Source organism: Lutra lutra, chromosome 17 (assembly GCF_902655055.1).
Source record: "Lutra lutra chromosome 17, mLutLut1.2, whole genome shotgun sequence".
Lineage (NCBI taxonomy): Eukaryota > Metazoa > Chordata > Mammalia > Carnivora > Mustelidae > Lutra > Lutra lutra.
Window position 1 is genome coordinate 49,588,964 of NC_062294.1, and position 25,442 is coordinate 49,614,405.

The window sequence follows — 25,442 nt, forward strand, 5'->3', positions numbered from 1 at the left end:
TCTCTGCTTGTGCGGATCTGCGAGGTTGAGGGGTGGGGGAGCGCCCCCTGCGGGAGCTGTGAGCCCAAGGAGCTGGGAGGGCAGGGGCCAGCCAGCTCCCAGGACCATCTGCAGGGCTCATGCCAGGGGAAAGCAGGGAGGCCGGGAAGGCAAAAGCCACATTTCCCACCACGCTCCCTGCCCCGGTGCACTCCCCCGCAATTTTTTTGCTGTGTCTGTGCCCCTGTACCTCCGCTCTCAAATAGTTCACAGTCCTGTTTCTCCAGAGGGAAGCAACCCCCCAGATACCTTCTAGCATCAGGCCTAGGCTCCCAGGGTGCCATGGAGATGAGCCCGCCATGGCTTAGAGGGACTAGGCCCCAGCTTTTGCCCAGAGGCTGTAGACGCTCCACGTTTCCATGGGCACGTGGCCCTGCCGACACATTTTCAGACATCAGGCCTTGGAACGGAGAGAACACATTTCTGTGCTAAGCCACCCAGACAGCCCTGGAGCTTGTGAAGACACTGCATCCATTCTGTGACTGGGCTAGATGTAAAGATCTCTGTGCCGCAGCATGGGAGATGGTATTTCCACGCTCCTCCCGGGGGCCTGGGGTCCACAGCCATGCTCCCGGCCCACAGCCGTCTGCTGGCTAGTTAGCGCCTGCCTATGCCTGCTGCTAGTCTGTTGGCCTGGACTGGAGGTGGTGAGAAACGGAAGCCCGAGCCAAATGGGCTGAAGGGAGGCCAAAGGGAAGGGACTTAACCGGCCCCAATAGGACGCCTGTAGACACCAACCTGTCACGGGGACCACGTGTCTCTGAAGGGCATTGTTCTTGGGCAGGCCCCCCCGCTGCCATTGGAGAACCTCTCCAGGTGGGTGCAGGTTTGTCCCACCGGCTTGGCCATGCAGCTAAGCTGGCCGCCCCCACGGAAGTCACAGGCCAGCTCTCCGCCCTGGGTCCGCTTGGAGGCCATCCCTGGCCCGTGAAGCAGAGCTGTCAGCGAGCCCTAATTAATTCATCACACCAGACCGGAGCCACCCCTCGAGTGGAGCAACCTGCTGAGGTCACCGGGACACTACCCTCAGAAATGCCAGCTCCTGCCCTGCCTGCACTGGGGCAGGCCAGGGCGTGGGGACAAGGACCTAGATCCCCTGAGGCCTAGGCGCTCTCCATTGCCTGAGTCAACCCGGCCTCAGTGGCCTCACCCACCACCCCCGCAACGCCTCCTGCCACCAGGGAGGCCAGCAATGGGACCGCCTGCTAAAGCTGCCTGACTCCCTGGGGGTGACAGGGCTTGGCGGGATGGGGCGGGGCTGCTTCCCAGTCCCTGCCAGGCCAGGGAGCCCAGGACATGGAGACCAGCAGGGGCTTTCACATCTCCATTTATTGCACTTGAACCCGGGGTTCTTCACTGGTCCTCTGGCACTAGCTCTCCGATGCTGGCTCTGTTCGCTGCAACCACGAACAGCTCTCTGTGGCTCACAGGTTCACCCGGAGGGGGTGGGGGTGGCCACCACTGGCCTCCCTGCAGACCCCCTTGCCCCCTCGTCCGGGTAGATGGAGCAGCGGTTCCCTCCCGCTGCTCCTGGGGAACTCTTTCAAGGCCCACCTGGGCTGTAAGGGTTCTCAGGCCACGGGTCTTGACTTGCCTCCATGCCCCTGGTCCCAGGGCTGGTGGGCTTCGCCAGCATGCGCTGGCACATGCCCAGAGCCCTGACCTGACCGGAAGGCCCCGGGGGCATGGTTGGCTCCGGGGACATGGTTGGCTCCGCCGGCATCGTGGGGGCCTTCGTGGGCGGGGGACTTGGGCGGGCTGGGCGGCTTGAGCGCACTGACCGCCCGGATGAGGCCCATGCGGCGGCGGATGGAGTGGTCCAGATTCACGGTGCAGCGCAGCAGGGTCTGTGCCTCGGCCACGGTGAAAGGGAAGTCGGAGCCCAGGAAGCGTTCGAAAAGCTCGGGGTCACCGTCCAAGTCCAGCACGTTCTGCAACGCCTTGGTCATGGAGTGCAGCTCGCGGCTGTTGTCGCAGAACACGTTCCAGAGGCGCGCTCCGGCCTCGGGCGCGCCCCCCGCCTGCTGCCGGTCCTCCAGGCACTGCAGCACCCAGCTGAGGCGGCACGGCCACTGGTTGGCCAGCACGACCCAAGCCACCGCCTGTCGCGGCGTGGGGCCCGCGAAGTCCCCGTCCTGCTGCTGCAGCAGGCGCACGGTGATGGGCACGGTGTTGACGATGCGCCGCATGGACACCACGTTGTCGGGCACGTACTCATAGAGGCAGTCGCGCTCGTCGTGCAGGCAGAAGAGCGCCTCCTGGATGCGGCGCGCAGCCTGGGCGTCTATGCGGCTCTGCGCGCGCTCGCTAGCCGCCTGCGTCTCCACGGCCAGGAGCTGCGCGCCCTCGCCGCGGCCGCCCCTGCCGCCCCCGCCGCCCCCTGCGCCGCCCGGCCGCAGCTTGCGCGTCATCTCGCGGTAGAGCAGGTCGTCGCGGCTCTGCACAGCGTCGTGCAGGAACTGCAGCTTGGTGCGGCGGCCCATGATGGGCACGGAGAAGGGCAGCGTGACGGTGCGGTTGAGGAAGAGGTAGCCGTTGTCCGCCGTGCCCTTCATGGAGCCGGCGCTCTCGAGGCACGCGGCCAGGATGCTGGGGTCCACCACCAGGATGAAGATGAAGGGCGCGTGGCTGTCGGACAGCAGCGTGTTGATGGCGTTGAGCACGCCCACCACGCGCTCCGGGTAGCACGTGTCCAGCCCGGTGACCTCGAGCACGACGCGCAGCCGCCGCCGCTGGTAGATCTCCAGGAAGCACAGGAAGTCCGTGAGCAGCTCCACCTCCTTCTTCACCTCGCACATGAAGCCCAGCTGGCTGCCGAACTTCTCGCGCGACACCAGCCGCTCGATCTTCTTGCGCTGGCTCACGAACAGGTGCTTGCCCACCGAGTACACGGCCATGAGCAGCCCCGAGCCCGACAGCGTGGTGGCCGCGCCGCCGAACACCCGCAGCAGGCTGCCGCCGGCGGCGCCATGGCCCGGGGCGCGGGCGCCCACCGACAGGTAGAGCAGGCCCACGCCGAGGCTGAGCGCCGCCAGCAGCGCCAGCAGCGCCAGGCACACGCGGCGCCGGCAGTGCCACTCGCGCTGGCAGAAGCCCGGCGTGGCGGCCGGCTTGTTGCCCAGCACCGAGTACACGCTGAAGGGCAGCGCGCCGTAGTGGTGGCGGATGCCCTCGCACAGCGTGGTCACCAGGCCGGCCCACAGCTTGTCCGTGCCCGCGTACTGCCAGGCGCTGAAGCGGATGAAGAGGAACTTGACGTTCTTGCGGCGCAGGTGCAGCTCGGTGATGACGGGCTGCAGGAACACCAGGTACCAGAGCAGCCGCGGGAAGCCCCAGCCGCGCACGGGCCGCGGCTGCCACCGCACGCGCCGCAGCTCCTCTGCCTCCCGCTGGGCCGCCTCCTGCTGCATCAGCGCTGCGGGGAGGGAAGGGGGACTTAGGGCGCGCGCGGCACGGAGCGAGTGGCGGGGCGGCGCGGGGCGGGGCCGGCACGGAAGCTCCGGCGGCGGCGGGGGAAGGGGCAGGTCTGGGGGCGGGCCTGAGGTCCGAGGTGGGCAAAAGCGGTGCTCCGGGAGGAGAGAGGGCCGGAAGGGGCGAGGGAGGAAGCCCCAAAGGAAGGCAGGCATGCGTGCGAGGTGCTGAGGAAGCGAAAGGCTGGGCAGCAGAGTCTGCTGCCCAGATCAGCCTGTGTCTGATCTTCCTGGCTTAATGCTCCTCCTCCTCCAGGAAGCCCTCCCTGATCCCCAGGCTGGGTCAGGTGCCTCCTGGGCTCCGCCACCCCAACCTTACCCACTGTTGGGTCATCACTCTCTGGGGCCAGGTTTGTCTTCCTCTCAGGAAGGGCAGGGCTCTTGGTCATCCTGTGTACCCTGGGCACCAAGGAAGGGCTGGGGAATGTCTGAAGGATGGATCACGAGAGGCTGGGGCAGGGTCCATCTGCTATTGAGGTCAGTGAATGAATGAATGGAAACGCCTAGCACTGGAGGAGGAGGTCCAGAATGCTGTTTGCTTTTGCCTTATAACCGGGAGTTTTGTCCCGGGACGCTGTTTATTGCTCCGTGACAACACAAGAGCAGATGAAGGCTTGTCTGGTAGGTGCTCTGGCCACAGTCGGGGCTGGGGTCTGAGCAGAGCTTAAACCAGGTCCGAGCTGCTCTGGACCCTGGCCACCTTTCGGCCCGTGTGATGGGTCAACCTCTACCTGCTGGGGCTCCTGTGGGCACCAGGCCCTGGGCCAGTGCTGAAAAGAGATGGGTCTGGGTGATTCCTTGGCATGGATCTGGCAGGGGAGGGGATGGGACTGTTGCCCAGGAGGCCAGAGAGGAAATGAGCAGAGACATGGAGACAGAAGCTGTGGGCATCAGGAGGAACCTGGTTAAAAATGACTCACAGGCATCTGGACTGGGACCCAGCTGGCCTCGGGAGTGAGCGGGACTGGGGGTAGCCTGAAGCTGGGCAGGAACCAGGGCCCCCGTTTCCCTTACTCCCACTTCCCCCAGTACACACGGAGCCTCACCGGTGATCTTGTCCAGCATCATGTGCAGGCGGCAGCCAAAGGGGGCGTAGAAACCCACGGTCACAGGGACAGGCACGTGGCAGAGTGTCTTGGCCAGACAGCTGCAGTAGACATCATCTTCTGTCAGGATATCTGAGGGCCAGGTTGGGGAAGGGGGAAGGAGGGGAAACTGAGTCAGCGAGGCTAGCCAAGCACCACCCTCCTCCCTCCCGCCCGCCCGCCACAGAGCCCACCCTCAGCCCCTCCCTCCGCCGGTACCCCTCTGCCCCACTCCCCCAGCTGACTCAGGTCAGGCCTGCAGACGGAGGTTTCTGGGGCAGTAGCCACGCAACTCCCTTCTCTGGGGTCTGATGTGTCCCTCTGAGCACCCCAGGAGGAGCTGACCCCAGATCCACCAGGTCAAGGCTGGGAGGCTAGACTGCCCACTGACCCCCAGCACAGAGGCCCAAGGGATTTGGGCTGATCAGGCCGGCCCTAGGTCACTAGGTTCAGCCTCCAACCCGTGGTTCCCCCGGAAATTTCCCATGGGCCTCTCTTGGGACTCGAAGCCCTCAGATGCTTAAAGTGCCTCTTGGCACGCCCCAGAAGTTTCTCGTGTCAGTTCCTGTCTGCGTTGCTAGCCTGACTCCAGGGCAGACAATCCCGGCTCCTCTCTGCTTCCTGTCCATCCCTTGGCCCTGACCTCACTCCCTCTCTAGAACCCCATGCCGACTGCCTCTCATCCGCCCCGAGCCCAGGCAGACCCGCCTCTTGGGCCTGGCTATGCCCCCTTTTCTGCATGAGCCCCGAGAGCCTCAGTCCCTCCCTATGAAGAGGAGGTACAGAGACACCAGGCAGCATGGATGCCAAAGGGTCAGGCCTGGGGTGGGCCCTTGGTCAGTGCCATGGTCTGGAATGACTGTTTAGGGAGCAAATTCAAGTTGAAGTCCTTGTACCACGCACCAAGCCTCACAGTGTCCACTCGGCTGAGGACATCCTGCCCCCTCCCCGGGGGCCCCCCACCAAGTGCTACTTCTTTGAATGGAATTGGGGCACCAAAAAGGAAGGGCTCAGCTCTGGGCAGCCCTGGGCCAGCCTCCTGGTTCGTATTGGGGATAATACACCTGACATCCCCAGGGGCCTGGGGGGCTGTGGGATCCCTCCCTCCTGGAGGGTCAGGGCCTGGCCTGGAGGCATGGAGGGCAGCAGGAGGGCCCAGCAAGATCGGCCAAGTGGGGGTGGCCCCTGGGCAGCTCTGACCCCACTCTTCCTGGTGGCTGGGTGACCTCACCTCACTGGGGCTCTGCTTCTGCATCTAAAATGGGCAGCGGGGCCCAGAGCCTGCAGGGATGAGGGGCCACCTGACCTGGAGCCTGAGTCCCTGTTCAACGGTTGCTCTCCTTTCAAGGCAGACCTGTAAACCAGCCATGTGGCCCCGCGTCCCGCTACTAGCACCTACCCCCCCCACAACTCCTGCTTCCCATGCTCCATGCTCCTGTTAGATCCCACGCCAGCTCACGTTCCTCGTGGCTCCCACTTGCCCCAGGGCTCAAAGCCCCAGCCCTCACAAGGGTCCCCGGGGTATGGCCCCATCTGGCCCTCCCCACACACGGACCTTGTCACGGTCCCGGTCCCAGGAGCAGGCCCATCCTGCCGCGACTTTGCTCAAATGTTGCCCTAACGGCAGCTTGCCTGATTGGGGACCCGATGTAATTTGCAAACCCTGTCATGCCCTTACCTCTGCTGCTGTTTGCCCCCAGCGTAGTTATCACCGGGTGACACACTAAAATTCTGCCTTCCTGCGCCCACCTCCCCGCAGCGCTCTGTGGAGACAGCAGGTGCTGCCCTGCTCCCTACAGCCTCCAGCAGCCCCCCCCCACACGTCCAATACCTAGTCACGGGACAGATGGATGGATGGATGGATGAATGAGTGAGTGAGTGAGTGAGTGAAGAGATCCCTCCCCCTTGCCACATCGTTCTTTCCAGCCCCTAGGCCACTCCCCCACCGCTGCCCCTCTCTCCCATCCCCGAGCTGGCCAGCAAGCCTCCTGCTGTCACCCGCCCTGCCCCAAGTCCTCTCTGGTCCCCTGGACTGGGGGTTCAGGGCGGGGCGGACCAGGCAGAGAGAAAGCAGAGTCAGGCTGTCAGCAGAGGGAAACAGCCTGGGCCCGGACCCACCCGCTAGCCCAGGACGAGGCACCAGGGACACACCTGGCCTGGCAGCTTTGGACAGGTAAAGCAACAGGTGAAGCAGAGGCCGCTGCCCAGGGGGCCCAGAGTCAAGGGCAAGCACCCTCCCAGACAGGGAGCAGAGCGAGGAGGGCAGGCCGAGGGGCCAGAGGCCCGGGCGGGTAGAGAGGCAGCAGGGACAGAGCCCAGGGGAAGGCTGGGTGAGCACCAGAGCTGTAGGTGAAGGGGCCACAGGCCGCTGGGGCAGGCAGGGGGCGGGCGGCAGGGTGTCTGCTGGGCTCCAGGAGGGTGCCAGCTGCAGAGCGTGGGGCCGGGCCGCTGCTGGCCATGGCAGGTGCCGCGGGGGGCGAGATGATGGGCTCGGGGGGCAGCTGGGGGGCGTTGGCCGGCTGCCTGGAGGCCGCAGCGGTTGCAGGTGGCCCCTTCCGGGCCCCTGGACCGGAGCAGAGCCGCTGCCGCAGGGGGCTGGGAGGCGGGGGCTGGGGCTGCCACTGCTGCTGCAGGCTGGGGGGCTGGGGGCCCTGGCGGCAGCCGCTGACACCCCCCCGGTGGCTGTGGTAGGCCAGCTGCCAGCACACCTGTGGGGGCAGCCGACAGGGCCCGTGGGCGCGAAGGGCCGCTGGGTCATGGCACCACTGGTGACGGCATCCTGGAAGGAAGGAAGTGGGGGTGACTGGGCCTGGGTCCCTGACCCCTGGGGGGCACTGGCAGGAACCAGGTCCGAGGCTTCAAGGGGAGGCTGGGGCTGGTCCCTCCACAGAGGCCCCGGAGAAATCAGAGAAAATGAGGAGATATGGGTTGGGGGGCAGTCTCTGTGCTCTGTTGGGGCTGCAGAGGAGAGGGGCAGAAGCCTGGGCTTAGCCAGGTGAGGGGCACGAGTGGGAAAAATGCCTTGGAGTCCTTGAGGGGGGTGTCCCTCCAGTTGGGGGGGGGCAGAAAGGAACCCATTGGGAACCGGCCTGGTTAGGTCCAGAGGAGTCTGGGGTGATGGGAGGTGGCCATGGAGAGGGGACAGGGTGGGGACTGAAGGGGGTGGGCCTCGTACCCAGAATTGGGCAAGGCTGGTGGGAAGGAGGGGCTTCCCTGGGAGGCGGGGACCTCAAGAGGCTGAACTGGCCCCATGGGAGATAACTGTCCGCACCCCTCACCCTCCCAGTAGGAGCACCTGTGGTCACCACCCCCTGGAAACTGTCCCCCCACTCATACACACTCAGCGGTGGGGGGAGCTTGCGCTCTCTCCACACCGCCACCCCAGGTTGGGGTGAAGCCCTCACAGGCCCCGCGATTTGGGGTAGGGGCATCTTACCCATGCGGCGACGGGGAGGCTAGGCTGGGTGGGCCCCCTGCTGACATTCCCATCTGGGGTCACACGTGCGGGCTCCCTGGGGTCTGCACGCCCCCCACCACGACCCCTTTATGTGGGGAGTGCCAGGAGCTCCTCTCGCCTGGGGCCTGAGGTTCCCCTTCTGCTCGACCATCCCCTCAGCAGCCCCCCCCACTCACAGGCCACACTCCCTGCCAGGACTGAAACCCTACCTTTTTGCTGCCCCAACTCTGGGTCCAAGAAGTAGCCCTCAGTGGGGGTCCGAAGGGGCAGGGTGCCCTTGGCGAAGCGGACGGTGTAGTGTTTGTGCATGGCGGCGGCGGCGGGGACCTGCTCCAGGGGAGGGTGAGAGTGGACTCAGTGCCCCGCACGGGTGCTGGCCGGATAGAGCCCACCCCCGGGATGTGACCTGGGACAGGTGAGAGACCCCGTCCCTGATGTTGGGGTCCTGGGTCACCAGGTGGGGTGGCGGTGCTCTTCAGAGTAAAAGTGAGTGACCAGGACCCCCAGCGCAGCTAGATGGGGGAGAACGGAGAAGGGTTATGGGGGTGCTGGGGGCTAATTCAGGGTGTGTGAGATTTCCCAGGTTGGTGATTGGGTGTTTGAGAGCCCCCGGGAGTTTCCAAGAGGCCTGGACAATGGAGGTGCCAAGCAGATGTGGGGAAACACGGGAGCCCAGGGGTGGTGGAGTAAACTCAGGGGACCACCAGGTATTGGGGGGTGCGCTGTGGGAGGTGTGGGCTGGCGCCGCAGGACAGGACGCGTAACCAGCGCGGGGAGAGCAGGGAGCCCCCGAGCCGCCACCATCGCCACCGAGTGACTGAAATTTCGGGGCTGGTGCATCTAGGGCCTGAATGAGGGCGGGAGTGGGGAGCGGAATTCCGGGGGAACACATTCAATCAGGATGGGACACATGGGGTAGAGCCTTAGCAGGCTCAGGGCGAGACAGGGCGCACGGGCTGAAACTGTGAAGAGTCGAAAGCAGAAGCGAGAGAAGGATGCTGGTGGGGGGAGGCAAGCGACGCTGAGGGGCAGAGGAAAGGTGAGGAGTTGGGGCTCAGTGAGGGTTGGGGCCCCCTGCCCGCCCACCCCTCACCCAGGGTCCCGCGGACCTACCTGATGGCAGCCTCTCGGCCCCAGCTCCCCGCCGGCCCTGCCGAGCTGCTGCGCCAGCCTCACCGGCACAGGCCCCACTGGAGAGAGGCCCCGCCGGTGCCAGCCGCCCGACCGGTTTGCCCGCCCTGTCCCCGCCCCGTCCCCATCGTCCCTGGAGCGTCCGCCCTGCCTGCTCGCACTCAGCTCTCGAGGACTGGGGACTGCCCCCTGGGCATGGTACCACAGGTAAAGGAGGAAGGTGGCCAGCCGGCAGGGGGTGTGTGTCCTCAGACTCTACCCCCGGGGCCACGGGACTTGGGGGCAGTGGATTAAGAGTCCAGGGCTGAGAGAGGAAAACAATCCTGGGTTCGAATGCCAGTTCCTCCAGGGCTCAGCTGTGTGACTTCAAGCAAGTGACTTCACCTCTCTGAGCCCCGGCTTCCTCATTGCTGAGTGGCCCAGGGACAACCACTGTCCCGTAGTTGTCAGGAGGAGTCCGCTGAGCACAGCGCCAGGCACTTAGGAACGCCCGCAGCTAACGTGCGCTGGCATGGACTGACCCATTTACCGGGCGGCTCTAGATGCTTCTCCTAGGAGGACGCTGGCATGCGGGTGAAGGCTTACCAGGGACTGCACATGGTTTATGCACCTGCCCCCTAGTTAGCCCCTCTTCCTCACCACACCCCGGCGGGGTGGCTGTGATGCCCCATTACAGATGAGGAAACTGAGGTTCCCAAGAGCTAAAGTTCCTTGTCTCAGTCCCGTGGAGGCACAGCGGGTGTTCTGGAAGCTGGGGTTTGTGCAGCGGGCGCGTGAGGCCCTGGATGCCTCGCAGATTGTTCTCAGAGCACTGAGAGCAGGGGCAGGGCTAAGTAAGAGGGTCTTTCCATTGTGCGTGGGGTGTGGGGTCTGCTCTCCAGACCCGTGTCCCTTCAGTTGCTGGCATGACGGGGCGAACAGTCACTGCCAGGGGAGCTGGGTGAGCTGGTGGGGATGGGACAGGCTACCACCAAAGAGCGCCCGGGACAAGAGAAAAGGGACCCCATCGGGGCCAGCAGGATGTCCCTGTAGGGGTCTGGGTGACCGGACCCTGCCCCCTGCAGCCAGAGCCAAGCATCCTTCCGTCTGCTGGGGGCCAGTCCCGTCTCTCCTCCCCAGGTCTTCAAGCTGCTTCACCTGGGAAGGCTTCCTCCCTGCCCTCCCCCAGCTGGGAACTCTGCCCACCCCCTCCCACCCCGCAGCAGTCTAGTATGTCTGAGTGAGGGCTGAGTGTGTGGGGGAACCTCCAGGACGAGCCCAGAGCTTCCTGAGGGCAGGAGAGTGCCGACCCTCTGCGCCCCCGTTCACCTGCCCACAGTTTAGCCGAATGACCAGTTCATCGGGGAAACATCTGCCAAGCTCTGTACTGGGCAGAGAGACCCGGAGGGACCCAAGAAGTGCGTTGGAACCTAAGGAAACACACAGGGCAGGAAGAAGCTGTCTAAGGGGACCCCCCCGCTCAGGGGCTGAGGGGTGGTGGTCAGCAGAGGTCGAGGGGGGTAACTGGGTGCCTCAGAGGGGGCAGGAGTCGGGGGAGTGGGGGGAGGGCAGCAAATGTGGGGTGCAGGTTTTCTGGGCTGGGCCAGACGGGCTGTCTTCACAGGACTCTAGAGGTATGGGGAGCCCGCACCCACCGGTGGGGATTCTTTCTCCCAGGGTGTCTGGCCCATGTCCCCCTCTCTTTTGGTTCTGGTAACCCCAGGCCTGCCCCTGCCCACGCTCTGGGTGGCCTCAGCCCCGCTCCCCAGGAAGAGGGCCAGGACGGCCCCAGACTTGTTGAGGCTGGCAGGGCTGCCGGGGCCACCCTCCCTCGCCAGCGGTGCAGGGCGGGAGGTGGAGCACCAGGGCTTAGGCAAACCTAACGGCAAGGGGCCTGCAAGGGACGGGAATAAGGGGTGGGGAGCCACGCGGGGGGCTCTGCCCCCCCAACCCCTGCAGGACCTGTGAAAGTCACTTCACAGATGCCCCTCCCCCGCAGCACTCAGGGTGACGCCCCCCCACCTTCACTTCACATCTGGTTCCACACACAGAACCTTTACTGGACAGCTGCCATGCAGAGCAAGGGGCCCAACGTAGGGATCCCTTCACACTGGCCCAACCTGGGCCACCTCGTTCCCAGGACACCCCGACCTCTCTGTGATACCCGCCTGGGGAGCACATGTGATACCCTAGAGCGGTTGGCCCCACTGCACCATCCCCCCTCCCACTTGTCCATCACCCTAGAGCCCGGGGTCCCCAGCGCGAGCCCTCTGGCCACCCCCAAAGGTGGGGCTCCGAGGTCCCCGGGCCAGCGGGGGCTGTGAGGCTCAGCGGAGTGGGCTGGCAGCGGGGGCGCTCCTCAGGTTTTCTGGATCACCACCTGGAACTTACCTGGAAGAGAAGGGCGGGCTTCAGCTCGAGGCTGGGATGTGGGGGACGAGGCAGAGAGCACAGCTCAGAGCGGCTCAGAGCTGCGCCTCCCGGCGCCGCACCAGCAGACTGGGGGGCCTTGCGCTGGGCCTCGGGGTAGTCCAAGGGGTTGCTGCTCCCCGCCCACCTGGCCCACATCCTATCACCGTGTGGGTGATGAGAAGCAGGAAGGTCAAGCATGCAGGCTGCTGGGGAGGGGCCCGGCTTGCGGGGCACAGTGCTGCTCAGGTCCTGCCCACTTGGCCTCAGGTCCCCCGCCCTGAGTTGGCCAGGGGGACCAGCAGAGGAACAGACACCTCAGGGCGGGTGTGTGTGTGTGGGGAAGAGCAGAGGGCAGGATGGTCCGAGGGAGGTATGAAGCTTCAGCTAGTCCGATGGAGGCCCCTGGGGGTCAGGAGGACACCCCGCCAGGCTGGCTGCAATCCACGGGCCCTGGCTGCCCTTTGGGGGCCCCCAGCGAGCATCAAGCAGGCTGACTTCCGTCACGTCCACCCAGAATAACGTTCACAACCACTAGACCAGCTTTTCGTCCTTTGGAGGTTCTCTGCTCCAGGGCTGCTAGGGAAGTAGGCTGGGGGTGCAGAGGGGGCATCACAGGGCCAAGGGTGCAGATGGGCTGACTTAAGCTCTCAGCAGCCTGGCCCCGCCTCCCAGAGCTGGGGGAGCAGGGAGAGGAAAGTTCCAGAGCCCCACTTCACCGGAAGGACAGGGAGGGCCCCTCCCCGATGACTCACAGGTGGGCAGGGATGCCACGGAGGCGGTGACCAGGCTCTTGATGCCCAGGGTGCTGAGGGTGCCTCGCAGAAGGCCGCAGGTGAAGGTCAAGAACTGGGGACGGGGTTGGGGGGGACACGTTACCCAGGGAAGCGGGGAGGCCAACACCCAGGCCGGGGCTCCACGGTGGGGGCAGCTCCTCCCTGGGGTCCTGGGCCATGGGCCAGCCCCTCGGCCTGAGGAGAGGCCCACTTTCGAGGAGGAGGGGTGCTGAGGAAATAGGGGGAGGTCAAGTCCAAGTGCCTTCCCTACCTTGGGTGCTTCCTCCAGATACTGCAGGCCTGAGGCCATCCGGGTGAGGAGGGGGAAGCTGTTATCCTGTAGGACGTAGGTCCCCTGGGGACAGAGAAGAACCCAGTGAGGGTTGGGGTTGCCTGTGCATTTGTACTGGGGGACAGAAGGTCAGGACCCAGAGCCCCTTGCCCCGTGGGGCTGCGGTCTGGAAGGACCCGGGCCTCTGAACCCATCATCGTGGGCCTCATCCTTCCAAGCTCCAGAAGGGCCCAGGGGCTTCCTGAGCTGGGCCAGGGATCCCCCCATGGGGTGTGTGGGTCTTGCCCTCTAGCAGCCTGAATTCCGGAGGAAACAGCGGACCGGGACCTTCCTCCCGGGACTGGGGCTTCAGGGAGAATCTGCAGGCCGGGCCTGGCACAGCACGGGCACCTAGGGGGGACTCGGACCAGCTTGAGACCCACTGTCGTGCCTGGAGAGATGCTGCCGACCACAGGGGAGCCTACTTGCTGGCCCTCCTGGGAGGCTTGTGGACATTCTGGCAACAGCTGTGACCACCCCCACCCCCCACATTGCAGCCTCCTGGGTTCCCTCAGAAGACTGGGCAGAGGTCCCGAGGGGGGTGGTGTTGCCAATCAGGAAACCTGGCTCCTGCCAATGGGCTCAGGGCAGCCTGCCACTCCCACTCACCCCACGCCCCCCCGCCCGCCAGTGACAGCCGGCCTGTTGTGCCCTCCCTCGGGGGGCTCTCCTCCTGCCTCCTCTCGGTGTCAGGTTCCACCAGCAGTTGAGAAGCTGGGCCCGGGCGCACGCAGCACACCTGGTGATTGGTACGGAGGCTGTCCATCTGCTTTCGGAACACAGCCACCCACAGGTCTTTGCACAGGAACTTGAGGACGTCCAGCTCCTCCCTGAAGGCCAGCGTGTCCTGGGGCAAGCCTGGAGGGCAGGGCAGCTGCTTGGGCCCGGCCGATGCTGTGGGGCCAGGAGGGGCCGGTATGGGGAGCCCAGGGTGAGGAAGAGGGAGGAAGCCCAGCTGGGGTCCCCTCTGGAGCAACACCACCCTCACCACCCAGGCCCAGGAAGGGACTCGACCTCAGCTGCCTGCCTCTGGCCAAGGGCAGCAGGCGCCGGCTCTCACCTCTCTCCCAGGGCCTGGCCCACACGGAAGCCCATGCCCTCTAGGACACACAGGCTCATCTTCTGTCCCTAAAAGGTCAGGGAAGAGAGGCTCAGGGGCCCGTGGCCACCTCCACCCGGGAGCCACCCAGGATAGCAGCCTCAGAGGGTCCTCTAAGACCAGTGTGCCCACCCCTGCCCAATCGGGGCTGAGGAGAGCCAGGAGGGAGCGCCTTCCAGGGCAGGTCCAGGCCTTCGGATGCCTTCAGTCCCTCAAAATGCCCCCCGCAGATGCCATTAGCTCTAGAGACCAGAGCCCCCTTGCCTCAGGAAAAATGGGGGTGTTCCCGGTCACAGCCTCAGCATGCTTGTCACTGAGAACACCCGCCACTTATCAGAGCATCTCCAGTCCTCAGAGCACCCTGTGGGTAGGCGGCCCACCAGTCACCCCGGGCCAGGGCTCCAGGTGACCCGCTAAGGGGCCTGTATGGCTGCAGGCACGCGGCCGCAGCAAGGAGCCATAGGGCGGGGCACAGCCCCCCTGGCCCGGCCAGCAGGAAGCTCTCAAAATTGATTGTGATTGTCATGCCTGAACACATCAGCCAGGAACCCGGGGAGGGCCCCACAGGGGCTCGGGCCAGGAGATGTGCCCTCGGTGTTCAGGGAAGGCAGGCCAGGGGCCCACAGGAGGAGGGGACAGCAGGCGGGCTGTAGGTAGTGTCCGGGCACCCGTGAGGGCTGATGGCAAGCTCCAAGGAGAGTAGTCGTGTGTGTATTTCCTCTGGGTGTCCTGAAGAGGACGGAGTGGGGAGGCATCAGAACCACCAGGACAGCACAGGGAGGGAAGCATCCTGCTCCTCAAAGAAACCAGCAGAGCCTGGGGGGTGGGCAGCAGTCCCCAGGCATGAGCCCTTCTGGGTCAGGACATGCCATTAGCACAGCCATGCCAGTGGTGGACAGGATCTGTCTGGCTAGATCCAGCTCTGAGACGCTGTCCTGGCCTCCTCAGCAGGCCTCGAGGGCTTTCCGGGACCCAGCTGTCCCTCTGCTGCCCTCTGCCCTGCCCCCAGGGACAGCCTTCCTTAGTCCAAGAGAGGTACCTCTCCGCTCACTCATGGGGCCCTGTCCCAACACCCGGAGGCTGCCCTTCTCCCCTCCTCTGGCCCAGGTTAGGTCCCCTGTCCCCATCCTGGGCCGTCTGTGGAGGGGGACCCCAGCTCTGTGGGGACCCAGGCTGGCCGTCCACCGTCGTTGGTGGCCTCGGCATGCAGGGGCCACTCAGCGGCCCAACAAAGTGACAAGTGGGGATTCGAGCATGCACCAGCACCAGCTGCTTTGTACAAACCTCTGGTTTAATCTGAACCACACTGTAAGGGAAGTCATAGTTCACACCTGGAAACCTGGGCTTGGAGGAGCTTGGTGACAGGCACCTGAGGCTACCTTGCACCTTTTAAACCCAGGCAGGGCTGGCTCCCAAACCATCTAGGCAGGGGCCAGGGGGTGGCCAGGACGACACCCCTGGCTGGAGGCCAGGGCTGTGGCCCTCCTCGGGAGGAAGTACTGGGAGTACGGAGGCCCAAGCAGAGGTTGCCTGTGTCCTCGAGCAAGGTGGCCCTCTTCTCGGCCAGGCTTCCTAGATCCTAGGCCCTTGCCTGCCATTCCGTGCTCCTCCTGTGGGGACCGGACCTGGTGAGGACACAGCTTCCTGCTGGCTTCCTGCCAGCCCTCTGGTCCCTTGCTGGCACGCCTTTGGCATGAGAGACAGTGAGGGGGACATGGGCCCTGTGCCCCCGCCTCCTCCCTGGGACAGAGAGGACAGTGTTAGCCATGCTGCCTCCCTCCCAGTGTCCTCGTGAGCATTAAATGTGGGCCAAGTGCTCCCAGCTGGGCTCAGCAAATGTTTCTGTCCCTGTCACTCACCGCCTCTGCATCTGTCAATCTCGGTGACCAGCCTGGGGCGGGAGGAAAGCCCCAGGAAGGAGGGGCTCTGTCCCGTGGGCTGACTTATTCAGCACCCAGAATGCTGCCTGCCACGCCCTCAGCCAGCCTTCTCTGCCAGATGGCAGGGTGGCCGCACTCCCGTGTCCCCTCCCTTCTGGAGGTGAGCACCTCAAAGAGGCAGGGCCAGCCTTCTCTCTGAGCAAGCACATCTGCGTCCTTGAGGACTGCCTGGCACGTGGAGACTCTCATTCATTCCATAGACATTTCCTGGTGGCCCCCAGGGGCTGGCCACTGTGCCTGAGGTGTGTGTGGGGGGTGACAGGTGCCCAGGTGATGGGAACAGGGCAGTGCAGAGTGGGGCAGAGCCAGCTCCCCAGGAGGGGTCCCTGGGGTGCCTCTCAGAGGAGGGGGCAGGGAAGGGGAGGGAACGCCCAGCAGAGGCTGTGTACCAAGGCAAGGAGGCAGGGAGAGGGATGGGGGTGCGGCTCTGGCCTTGAGGGTGGGAGACAGCATTGACAGATGGGGATGGGGGCGGGGGGGTTGCAGACCAGGCTGGGGGGGCGCTGTGGGAGAGGGCACACCATTCTGCCCCAACCATGTGGGAACTAATGGTGTTAGTGGCTTCAGCCCAGGTGGGGACATCGCCAGGAGAAAAGCCCCAGTCTGAATGCTCCTGGGGTGGGGGGGCGGGAAAGCGGGAAGGGGGTGGGGTGGCACCGCAAGCCTGGGTCGCAGCCAGGACAGCAGCCCTCAGCAGACAGCCCAGGACTCAGCAGGGTCCTCACCCGGGCCAGGGAGCTCCAGGGGTGGGGGGCGGTCTGGAAAGGTTTCCTTTCGATGAACTTCAGACTGCCTGGGTTCAAGGGCCGGCTCCGCTGCTTACTGACCTTGGGCAAGCTATCTCATGGCCCCGGGCCTCAGTTTCCCCATGTGTGAAATGGATCTGATGGCAGGCCCTACCTCACAAAGGTGGCGTGACCCACACTGGGCAACAGTCGTGGCACCGCCGGACTCCGGCCACGTGAGAGGCCAGGGCAGTAGGTGCTGAACTGGAAAGATCCAGGCGATGGGGACGAACAGAAGAAAAGGGAGGGGCGGAGGATGAGCAGGTGACAGGGGAAAGGGTGGAGGAGGAAGGGAGGGGAAGCCCCAAGGCTCTATCCCCGCCTGCCTCCCCCAGTCCCTACAAAAGCTCTTCAGGGATTAGAGGCTTATCATTCTCAGGAAGGCTGGGTGGGACTCTCCTCCTCCCAGCCCAGCCCAGAGCCAGAGCCAGAGCCAGAGCGGTTCTGGGCTCCCACCACCTTCCCTCCCAAAAGCAAATGAGTTTGCACAACAGCCCACTGAAAGGAAACGAGATGCAGGAACAGAGGGAAGCCCCTTCCAGAAGGCCCTCCTAGCGGCCCCCCAGCTGGGAGGAACCGGCAGTCACAGGGGCAGCCCTGGGAAATGGGATGTACAGTAGTGAAAATAACAAAGGGAGTGGACAGACAGACACATCTGTAAGGGGGATGAAGCCTCCCAGGCTGTCACACTGGCACAGAAGTTCTAAGTCCTATGGAAGGGACCCAGGCCGTCCAATGCTCATCCGAGGGCCAAGAAGACGCGTTGGAATCGTGTGGAAGAAGGATCACAGAGACAGTAAGAGAAGAGGGTGCTCCCTGTAGGGAGGCCCAAGCCCTGAGGAGGAGGAGGAGGAGGAAGAGGAGGAGGAGGAGGAGGATGACAACGACAGGGAAACAAGCAAACAGAGCCCTGGACTCGCAAAGAGCATCCAGGACTGGGGGGGCGGCGTGCCAGGCTCCTTCCAGTCTCTTCCACTGCCCTGGCCCTCAGTGATCTGTGCAGGCCCAGCTGGGGGGCCTGCGGGACGAGCTGCCTGGGCTCCTGCCTTAAGAGGAGCATGGGGAGGGGGGACGTCCTCACTTCCCCAGGCGCACGGCCCCAGAAGCGTGGAGAGTGAGCGAGTAAGAATGAGCATGCCGCCCACCCTGTGGGCCTGGACTCACCTCTTGCATCCACCCAGGTGGTCCCAGACACCCCCAGGTCCTGCCTTCTCCCCCCCCAACACTCCCAAAGCACCCCCAGACTGATTCCTCCCACCCCAGGCTGAGCACCTGCCTGGGCCCCGGGCCCCTGCCGCAGCGTGCCTGCCGCATGTCCCTTCAGGCTCATTCGCGCGGCCTGGGAAGCCGTTCTGGAAAGTAGGTCTGCACCCCGCGGCCCTCAGCTTAAACCTTCCATGGCTCCTCTAGGGACAGAGCCTGAGCTCCCATGGCTTGCTCCCTGGCCTCAAGTGCACGGCACCCTCTCCAGGGCTCTGTCCTGGGGATCCACTCTGCCAGGACTGGGACGGGGGTGGCACCTGTGAGGCACCTCTGGCTCTTGATGAGGCCGGGGGCTGCACCTGACAGCTGCCCAGGCTGGCACAGGCACCGGCTGGGCTTGGGTCGGGGAAGGTTCGGCCCCAGCAGGTCTGCTCCCGGGCTGCCTGCCAGAGCTCCCGGTCATAGCTGACTGACACTCTCGGCCGGCTCTGCAGAGGAATGAACTCCTCGGGTTTCCTTATCTTTAAAGCTGCTGAGGTGGAGAAACCACTGCCGGCTCCTCCCTGGGGTTTTCCTGCTGAGATAACAGAGTCCCTTTGACCTCCTGACTCCTCTGGCTAGTCTTGCCCTCCACCTGTAACCGTCCAGAAAAATCCTTTCAGCAGCCACAGATGACCACCAGGCAGGACATGGAAATCTCCAAGACTCCTGGGCATGTGTGCTCTGGGGACAGAGGAACAAGCCACCATGCCTGTGCTCAAGGAACTTGGCAGCTGGTGCGGGGGAGGGGGGGTAGACTGGAAGCCACAGGCAAGCTTCAGAGCCCGAAGCCTGCATCCTGATGTTCCCCTCGGATTCTCGCCCCTGCCCCCCACCCCTGCAGGGAAGCACACCCTCTGTAAAATGGGACAGTAGTGTCTACCTTGCAAGTCCGTTCTGAGGACTGAATCCAACAGAATACGGTGCTGGGGACACCAGAAGTACCCAACAAGGAGGCCTGCATTCGGTTCAGACAGGAGACCTGTTGGACCAAAGAGAAGGAACAGAAAGAGGAAGAAAGAGGAGGGACCAGGAGTGGAAGAGACAGGGCTAAGCAAACAGCAGTTCTCTCTCCCTCTCTCTCTTTTTTTAAAAAGATTTTATTTATTTATTTGACAGAGAGATCACAAGCAGGCAGAGAGGCAGGCAGAGAGAGAGGAGGAAGCAGGCTCCCCGCTGAGCAGAGAGCCCGATGCGGGGCTCGATCCCAGGACCCTGGGATCATGACCATGACCTGAGCTGAAGGCAGATACTCAACTGACTGAGCCACCCGGGTGCCCTAAACAGCAGTGCTCCTGATATGGCCCTGAAAATGGGGCTCCCAGGTGGCAGGCACGTGGGGGGAGCTGCTGCGGACCTCGCCCCTGGCTGCACCCTGGAAGCACTGGGGAGCTCTGGGGCAGGACCCCAGCATGGGACTCCCAGGGGCAACTGGGTCCTGGGCCCGTTTGTATGCTTTGAAAGCCCATGGTGAGCACTGCTGAGTAACGTGGCACTTCCCACACTTGCTTGACCACAGAAACCCATTAAAATGCTCCCGGAGAGTGCCAGGGAAGGGGCCCAAGTTTACAGCGCGGGCTTTGGAGGTGGGAGGCCTGGTTGCATTCCTGACTCTGCCACTTGAGAGCCAGCACTCCTGTCCATCAAAGCCTCGGCTTCTCAAGCTTTGAAGCCTACAAAGCGGGGAGGATTGTGCTGACCTCTGTGGGTCAGGAGGAAGATCAAATGAAAATCTGGAGTGGGAAGCCCAGGAGTGTGCACAGGAAACATTCATTTGTGGTAGGCACTCTTATCGTCACAAACCCCACCCCAAGCCTTCCACCGAAGGGGGTTGCGTCCACTTCAACAAACCCATGCTGGGGACCTACTGTGTGCACAAGACTTACTGTGTGGTGATCAATGCAGACCTTGTCCGAGCCTACACAGTGCATGGTCTGGATGGTGGGGGGAGGACGGATGTGAATCGAAGGCTCATGTGGACCCATAATTTAGATACATACTTGGGCATGATAGGGCTGTCAAGGACACATGGGAAGGGGCTGTAAGAACGTCCCAAGGACACCTGATTTGAGCTGGGGCCTCCGGGAAGGCTTCCCCAAGGAAGCCTTTGAGCCAAGGTCCAAAGGATTAATCCATGTGAATGCAGTGAAGATACAGCAGGTGAAATGAGCTGAGGGAGAAGGGAGGAGGCTGGTACAGGGGCAAAGAGGGGCCTGGACTCCAGGGCAGGGGTGGGGAGAAGTGGCACACACGTTTTAAGAGAATGGGCAGGGCCCGCTTGGGGGCTGCTGGTGAGGGAGAAAAGGCTGATGTCAGGGATACCGGACTTTCTGGCTTGAAAATCAGGTTGGATGGGGTACCTCAACACTGCAAGCCAGCACCCCCCCAACACACATGCCAATGGGCACTCCCTATCCCATGCTCTATCTTTCTCATGGCATTTCCTCAACATACTAGACTTTATTCATTTATCTTAGTGCCACCCTGCCCCCCGCAACTTCAGGAGGGCCAGGAGTTTTGTAGGTTTCACTGAGGAATTCCCAGAGCCTACCACAGGGCCTGACACTTGGTAGGTTAGAGATGAAGTGTGCGGAAGGAATGAATGAACTGGAAACTGTTGAGAACCAACACCCTCCTTGGGGCTCCTAAACCAGAAAACCTAAGCGAGGTAAAATGTCCTGCATATGGATGAGGATGATCATGCTAAGAATAATAACGAAAATAAAACTCATCACGGCGATCACTTCTCAAGCACCTTACTCTCTCCCCCACCCTTTCTTTTTGGTAACAGATTTTGTAACAGGAGCTCCCAGGTTCTGGGGGCGGAATAGGTGCTTTGACATCACCCTAAGGGCTTTAAAGTTTGAGTCATTTTATTCCACAGAAGAACCAACTTCCAAAATGCCAAGCACGCTACTACCTCCGGGCTTTGCACCTGTTGTTCCTTTCCTTCTGGAATGTGCTCCACTCACCCCCCACCCTGCCTTAACCACAGGGCTAACTTCCTACAGTCTATTCCTTGAAAGGCTTTCCTCCACCATCCCTATTCTTTTCATGACTCTACGGAAGTTTTTTTTTTTTTTCCAGATTTTATTTATTTACTTGAAAGAGAGTGAGTGAGAGCACAAGCAGAGAGCACAAGCATACCCAGGAGCGGCAGAGGGGGAAGTAGGCTGCCCGCTGAGCAGAGAGCCCAAAGTGGGAATTGACTCCAGGACCCTGGGATCATGACCTGAGCCAAAGGCAGAGGCGTGATGGACTGAACCACCCAGGCGCTCCTCTACGAAAGTTTTCTCTAGGGAACTTCTCACTAGGTAGTGGCGTATTTTTGTTTGACTCCCCTATAAGTTTCGCAAGGACAGGGAAACAGTGCCTGGAATACAATAGGCGCCTAATAAGTGTTTGTTGGAAGAGTACATGTCCCTCTCTGAGGCTGAGGTGCTGTTATAATGCCCATTTAATAATGAGGAAACTGAGGCACGCAGGGGATTGAGTCACTGGCTCCCACACCTAGTTAGTGGAGCAGGCGGGATTCAACCCAGGCAGTAAGTCTTTGGTACACGTCCAACAGTAGTAATTATCATAATTACTGCCTGCTGACTCTGTGCTATGCCTTAAGGTAAGCTTTAGCCGGAGCTGCCTCGCTCACTTCATGGAGGAGCGAGCCTGCGCCCAGCGAGGCAGGGGCGGGGGCGGGGCTCGACCCGGGCCGTTGACCCGCCCTCGGCGCTCCCCAGGGCCTAGATCCGCGCTTTCCGCCGCGGCCCGCGTCTCCTCCCCCCCGGGGCCCGGCGCTCACCCCAGGGCCAGGGTCGGAGTGGTGCGCCCACAGCTCCGCCACCATCTCGGTATGCAGAAACTCGAACAGCGCCGCGTCCGCCATGCGCCGACCTCGCGCCCAACGACCGTCCAGCGCTTCGCGCTCTCATTGGCCTGGCTGGGCAAGCCCCGCCTCCTGCACCAGGTGCGAGCCCGCCCACCCCCGCGTCCATTGGTGTTTCAAGCTAGCCCCGCCTACCGGGCTCACAAGGTGCGCGCGTGAACCCGAGAGGCTTAGAAGGAGGGCCTCTTTTCATTGGCCACACGTGACAGCATCTCCGCCCTTCTCCTTCGTCTCCCGTCTATTTCCGGGTTGCCGAGCGTTTCCATTGGCCGAATCGCTGGTAACCTGAGACAAACCTCGCTTTTCAAAATTTCTATTCGTCCACTCGCCGAGCAGCAGAATCCGGAAGCGCCCGCCCAGATGCTTTCCTATTGGTCCTACCTATACTCACGTGACTCTTCACTCCCTCCCCCCCCCCCCACAGCTGGTTTTGGGGGTTTGCTTTCCTGGAGCGGCTCACGTGTTTGGCCGCCATGCCCGCTTCTACTACGGTAGAGACCGCGCGCTTCGGCTACGCTGCGGATCCTGCAGGCTCGGAGCTTCGGTAACCAGGTAAGGTGTTCGGTGATACCGCGCCCCCGCTCGTGCACCCTCCCCGGAGTCCAGCGGGGCTGTCACCCTTCCTATGACCCTGGCGCTGGTCCCTGAGCAGCTGGGGAGCCCGTGTGCTTCCGGATCTGACCCGGGCTCGGAGGAAGGTGTGGTGGGTGTGGCCTCTGCTAGGAGGCAGAATCGGAAAGAGCTGGGGTTGGGCTTCTGGGAGCTCCGGCCTCGGAGCCTGCATCTGTCTGGTCCTCAGTTTCCCCGTCAGTGCACAGAAAGGGTGGCGGGTCCATTATGTCTGGCAGCAGGGATGATGAGCCGGTTTGCAGAAGAGGAAGCTGGGGCCCAGGCAGGGAACGCAGATGGCCCCAAAGCGCTCGGCCAGTCAGTGGAGGGGTTGGGAATCCGGAACCTGCGCCTTTTAACCACCGCCAGACGCCTCTCATGCGGTCCCTTCGCCCCTCTTCTCCCTAGTTCGGCGCCATGGCGTCCCAGGGTCGTCGGCGGAGGCCGCCGCGGAGGCCCGAGACGGTGGTGCCGGGGGAGGCGGCCGAGACGGACTCGGAGCTTTCTGCGTCCTCGTCGGAGGAGGAGCTGTACCTGGGCCCCTCGGGCCCGACGCGCGGCCGCCCCACGGGACTGCGGGTGGCGGGGGAAGCCGCGGAAACCGACTCGGACTCGGAGCCGGAGCCGACCGCCGCGCCGGGGGACCTGCCTGCGCTGGTGGTGCAGCGGGATACTGCCGGGGAGGCTTGGGGCGCGGAGGAGACCCCGGCGCCGGCCCCTGCGCGCTCGCTGCTGCAGCTCCGGCTGGCCGAGAGCCAGGCGCGGCTGGATCACGACGTGGCGGCCGCGGTGAGCGGCGTGTACCGTCGCGCTGGCCGCGACGTGGCTGCCCTGGCCAGTAGGCTCGCGGCCGCCCAGGCGGCAGGGTTGGCGGCGGCCCACAGCGTGCGCCTGGCTCGGGGAGACCTCTGCGCGCTGGCCGAGCGGCTGGACATCGTGGCTGGCTGCCGCCTGCTGCCCGACATCCGCGGCGTTCCGGGGACCGAAACTGAGCAAGACCCGGGACAGAGGGCCTAGCGGGAAGCCACTACCCGCCTGACACTGCGCCCTGAGGGTAGTCCTCAAGGCCTCTGGGACCTGGTCCTGTACCCTGTGTAGCTCCCCTGCGCATCTTGCTGTCACCCTCCGGGCGAGCCTCGCCCCCTGGATAATGCCGCGTGGTGGGGGGTACGGGATGGGAGTGGTAATATTGTGCGGTTCTACCCTGACTTTAGCATCTGGTTCCAACCCCCAGCCCCTGGCCCTGTCTGTTCCCTGGTTCCAAGCCTGTCCCTGAGGCTTGGCTCCAGCCCCTGGTAACCAGTAGTTCTTGATCTTTCTGCGTCGTAGGGTCTCACCTCTCTGTGCTCTGCCTTTCTTGACTTTGGGTTCTACTCAGGGGCCGGTTCTTGCTTCCCGCAGGAGCCCCAGAATCTGGTGCATCCTCCTTCCCTCTCTTGGCTCTGCCTCTGGTCCTAGACGCACCTCTGAAATTTTGTACCCCCTTACCCCCCACTCCCCCACCGGCTGGGCCCTGGCCCACGTTCCATCTCCTGGTCCTGGTTCTGCTGTCTCCTCGCTTGCAGTCCCTGGGCTTAGTTCCTCTCCTGGACCCCATCCCTTTTCCTGAGTCCAGCTGTAGCTTTAGGATCAGTTTTGTGTCTTTTGCCTTCCTCCTTCTGCTTATACTACTTACCGGATGATGAGCTTTACAGACACCCACCCATGGTTTCCTTCATCAGGTGGAAGGTGAGGCCCCCTCCTGACCCAAGGGAGTCCTCCCAATTTTCCAGGCCCAAGAGAGCACCTTCAGCAGTCCCACTAGACCAAGTTGTTATGTCGTCCCCACCCTCCTAGCCAAGGTGGCATTTTGTGTCCAAGTTCTAGATGCAACATGGGTCTCCTCTTGACTCTCCAGGCTGGCAGTGGCACTCAGGGCCTGATGGATCTTCTTGGTGCTTTCTGACCCCGATTGGCAGATAAGGACCACACACACAAAGTGTCTGTTCCCAAGGTTGGCGGCTGGAGGCTACAGGGACTTGGATTTCTGGCTCAGCTCAGGGTCTGGGGTTAGCAGACTCTCTGCCCTCTCTTCTTTCCCCAGCCCTGGCCCCTAAGTCTCATTCACATTTATCTGCCTCCCGCACTTTGTAATCCCAACCCAAAGCTGAGATCTGAGCCCCATCCCCATAGAGAAGTAAAGAAGGATGCTCTATGTCGTCTCATTAAAACTCAAAACACTTACTGCTATGGAGAATTTGTCTTGTCTCCCCACCTAAGCGGGGTAGGTTTGTTGAAGATTTCTCTGAGAATGGGGGCCCTGGGAGATCTCTCCTACCGGGCCTATTAAAGGTAAGGCTTTAGCCGGGAAATCGGGACCCCCTAGTTTTTTTTGCCTGGGTTCTGCATTTACTCACATTCTGTTAACTCAGCACACAGTTACCGAGCATTTGCTCTGCTCCTTGTCCTGTGCTAGGCACTGGGGGGGGGGGGGGGGGGGGGGGGGGGGGGTCCAGCAGCCAGCCCAGGCCCTCACAGAGCTTACAGCCCACTGCGGGAGACAGACATTAATAAAATAGTCTCCTAAATAAATGGGTAGTTTTCATAATTGCAGTGTACACTTGAGCTGTGATTTTTCTGGCACCATGTTGGGTGCCCTGAAGAGTTGTGTGAGGGCAGAGCCGAGATCTCTCTGACCTTGTCTGGGCAGATGGGAGGAGGACACGTGGCTTTGCCAAGGAAGTGGTGCGTGAGTGTGAGCTGAGCCCTGATGCTGTAAACAGGTGAAACTGGATTGAGTGGAGAAGAGTTTCCAGGGAGGGGGAAGGGGGGGACATCATGTGCAAAGCCCCTGAGTCAGAAGGGAGCATAACCTATTTAACAGAAGAAGGTGGCCGTGTTCTGTTGGAGAGAGCGGTAGGGCAGGGGTGGCAAGCAGGTGGGGTGAGTGGTGTTCCCAGCAGAGGCCAGATGAGGCTGGGCTTTTTTTTTTTTTTTTTTTTTTTGACAGAGTGAGAGAACACAAGTAGGCAGAGAGAGAGGAAGGGAAGCAGACTCCCTGCTGAGCAGAGAGCCCAATTCGGGGCTTGATCTCAGGACCCTGGGATCATGACCTGAACCAAAGGCAGAGGCTTTAACCCACTGAGCCACCCAGGCACCCCTAGGCTGGGCTTTTAAACCAGGTGAGGACTCAGCTTCTATCAAACAAGCAGAGAATGGTGCCACCGA

General features: G+C 62.8%; 3 protein-coding genes across 9 annotated transcripts; 1 reads left to right on the plus strand and 2 right to left on the minus strand.

Moving 5' to 3' along the window:
- Positions 1-476: 476 nt before the first annotated feature.
- On the minus strand, positions 477-12,309 carry NKPD1 (NTPase KAP family P-loop domain containing 1). 4 transcript variants are annotated; one of them, XM_047712079.1, is made up of 5 exons: positions 11,553-12,309; positions 8,261-10,591; positions 6,933-7,373; positions 4,556-4,687; positions 477-3,454 (listed from the first exon to the last, which is right to left on the minus strand). In XM_047712079.1, the coding sequence occupies exons 2-5, from the start codon at positions 8,358-8,360 to the stop codon at positions 1,611-1,613; spliced, it is 2,517 nt and encodes an 838-aa protein (XP_047568035.1). In that variant the 5' UTR covers positions 8,361-10,591; positions 11,553-12,309; the 3' UTR covers positions 477-1,610. The 4 variants fall into 4 exon arrangements, with proteins under 4 accessions (XP_047568035.1, XP_047568036.1, XP_047568037.1 ...); XM_047712080.1 differs by lacking the exon at positions 11,553-12,309 and having other exon boundaries at positions 8,261-8,378; positions 9,165-11,073; XM_047712081.1 differs by lacking the exon at positions 11,553-12,309 and having other exon boundaries at positions 6,933-7,201; positions 7,244-7,373; positions 8,261-11,073.
- TRAPPC6A (trafficking protein particle complex subunit 6A) lies at positions 11,201-21,744 on the minus strand. Of its 4 annotated transcripts, none has more exons than XR_007124027.1 (6): positions 21,543-21,744; positions 18,627-18,725; positions 13,738-13,805; positions 13,417-13,571; positions 12,618-12,701; positions 11,201-11,552 (listed from the first exon to the last, which is right to left on the minus strand). XR_007124027.1 is itself a non-coding variant. In XM_047712103.1 (6 exons), the coding sequence occupies exons 1-6, from the start codon at positions 21,624-21,626 to the stop codon at positions 11,521-11,523; spliced, it is 480 nt and encodes a 159-aa protein (XP_047568059.1). In that variant the 5' UTR covers positions 21,627-21,700; the 3' UTR covers positions 11,201-11,520. The 4 variants fall into 4 exon arrangements, 1 of the variants encoding a protein (XP_047568059.1); XM_047712103.1 differs by lacking the exon at positions 18,627-18,725 and adding an exon at positions 12,326-12,419 and having other exon boundaries at positions 13,417-13,533; positions 13,737-13,805; positions 21,543-21,700; XR_007124026.1 differs by lacking the exon at positions 11,201-11,552 and adding an exon at positions 12,326-12,419 and having other exon boundaries at positions 21,543-21,735.
- Positions 21,745-22,019: 275 nt separating this feature from the next.
- Positions 22,020-24,458, plus strand: BLOC1S3 (biogenesis of lysosomal organelles complex 1 subunit 3). The gene is made up of 2 exons (XM_047712089.1): positions 22,020-22,178; positions 22,644-24,458. The coding sequence occupies exon 2, from the start codon at positions 22,653-22,655 to the stop codon at positions 23,250-23,252; it is 600 nt and encodes a 199-aa protein (XP_047568045.1). The 5' UTR covers positions 22,020-22,178; positions 22,644-22,652; the 3' UTR covers positions 23,253-24,458.
- Positions 24,459-25,442: the final 984 nt, after the last annotated feature.

Bases quoted from the DNA above. Each gene is read 5' to 3' on its own strand.
- NKPD1 (XM_047712079.1), bottom strand. From the start codon at position 8,360: ATGCACAAACACTACACCGTCCGCTTCGCCAAGGGCACCCTGCCCCTT. The intron at 4,688-6,932 runs GTGCTCACCCAG...CCTGGCCCTCAG, and splicing joins CCCCTTCACCTACAGCTCTG to ATATCCTGACAGAAGATGAT. The intron at 3,455-4,555 runs GTGAGGCTCCGT...CCCTCCCCGCAG, and splicing joins GATGCTGGACAAGATCACCG to CGCTGATGCAGCAGGAGGCG.
- TRAPPC6A (XM_047712103.1), bottom strand. From the start codon at position 21,626: ATGGCGGACGCGGCGCTGTTCGAGTTTCTGCATACCGAGATGGTGGCG. The intron at 12,420-12,617 runs GTAGGGAAGGCA...CCCCGTCCCCAG, and splicing joins ATCTGGAGGAAGCACCCAAG to TTCTTGACCTTCACCTGCGG. The intron at 11,553-12,325 runs GTGAGTCATCGG...CTTCTCTTCCAG, and splicing joins CGTGGCATCCCTGCCCACCT to GTAAGTTCCAGGTGGTGATC.
- BLOC1S3 (XM_047712089.1), top strand. From the start codon at position 22,653: ATGGCGTCCCAGGGTCGTCGGCGGAGGCCGCCGCGGAGGCCCGAGACG.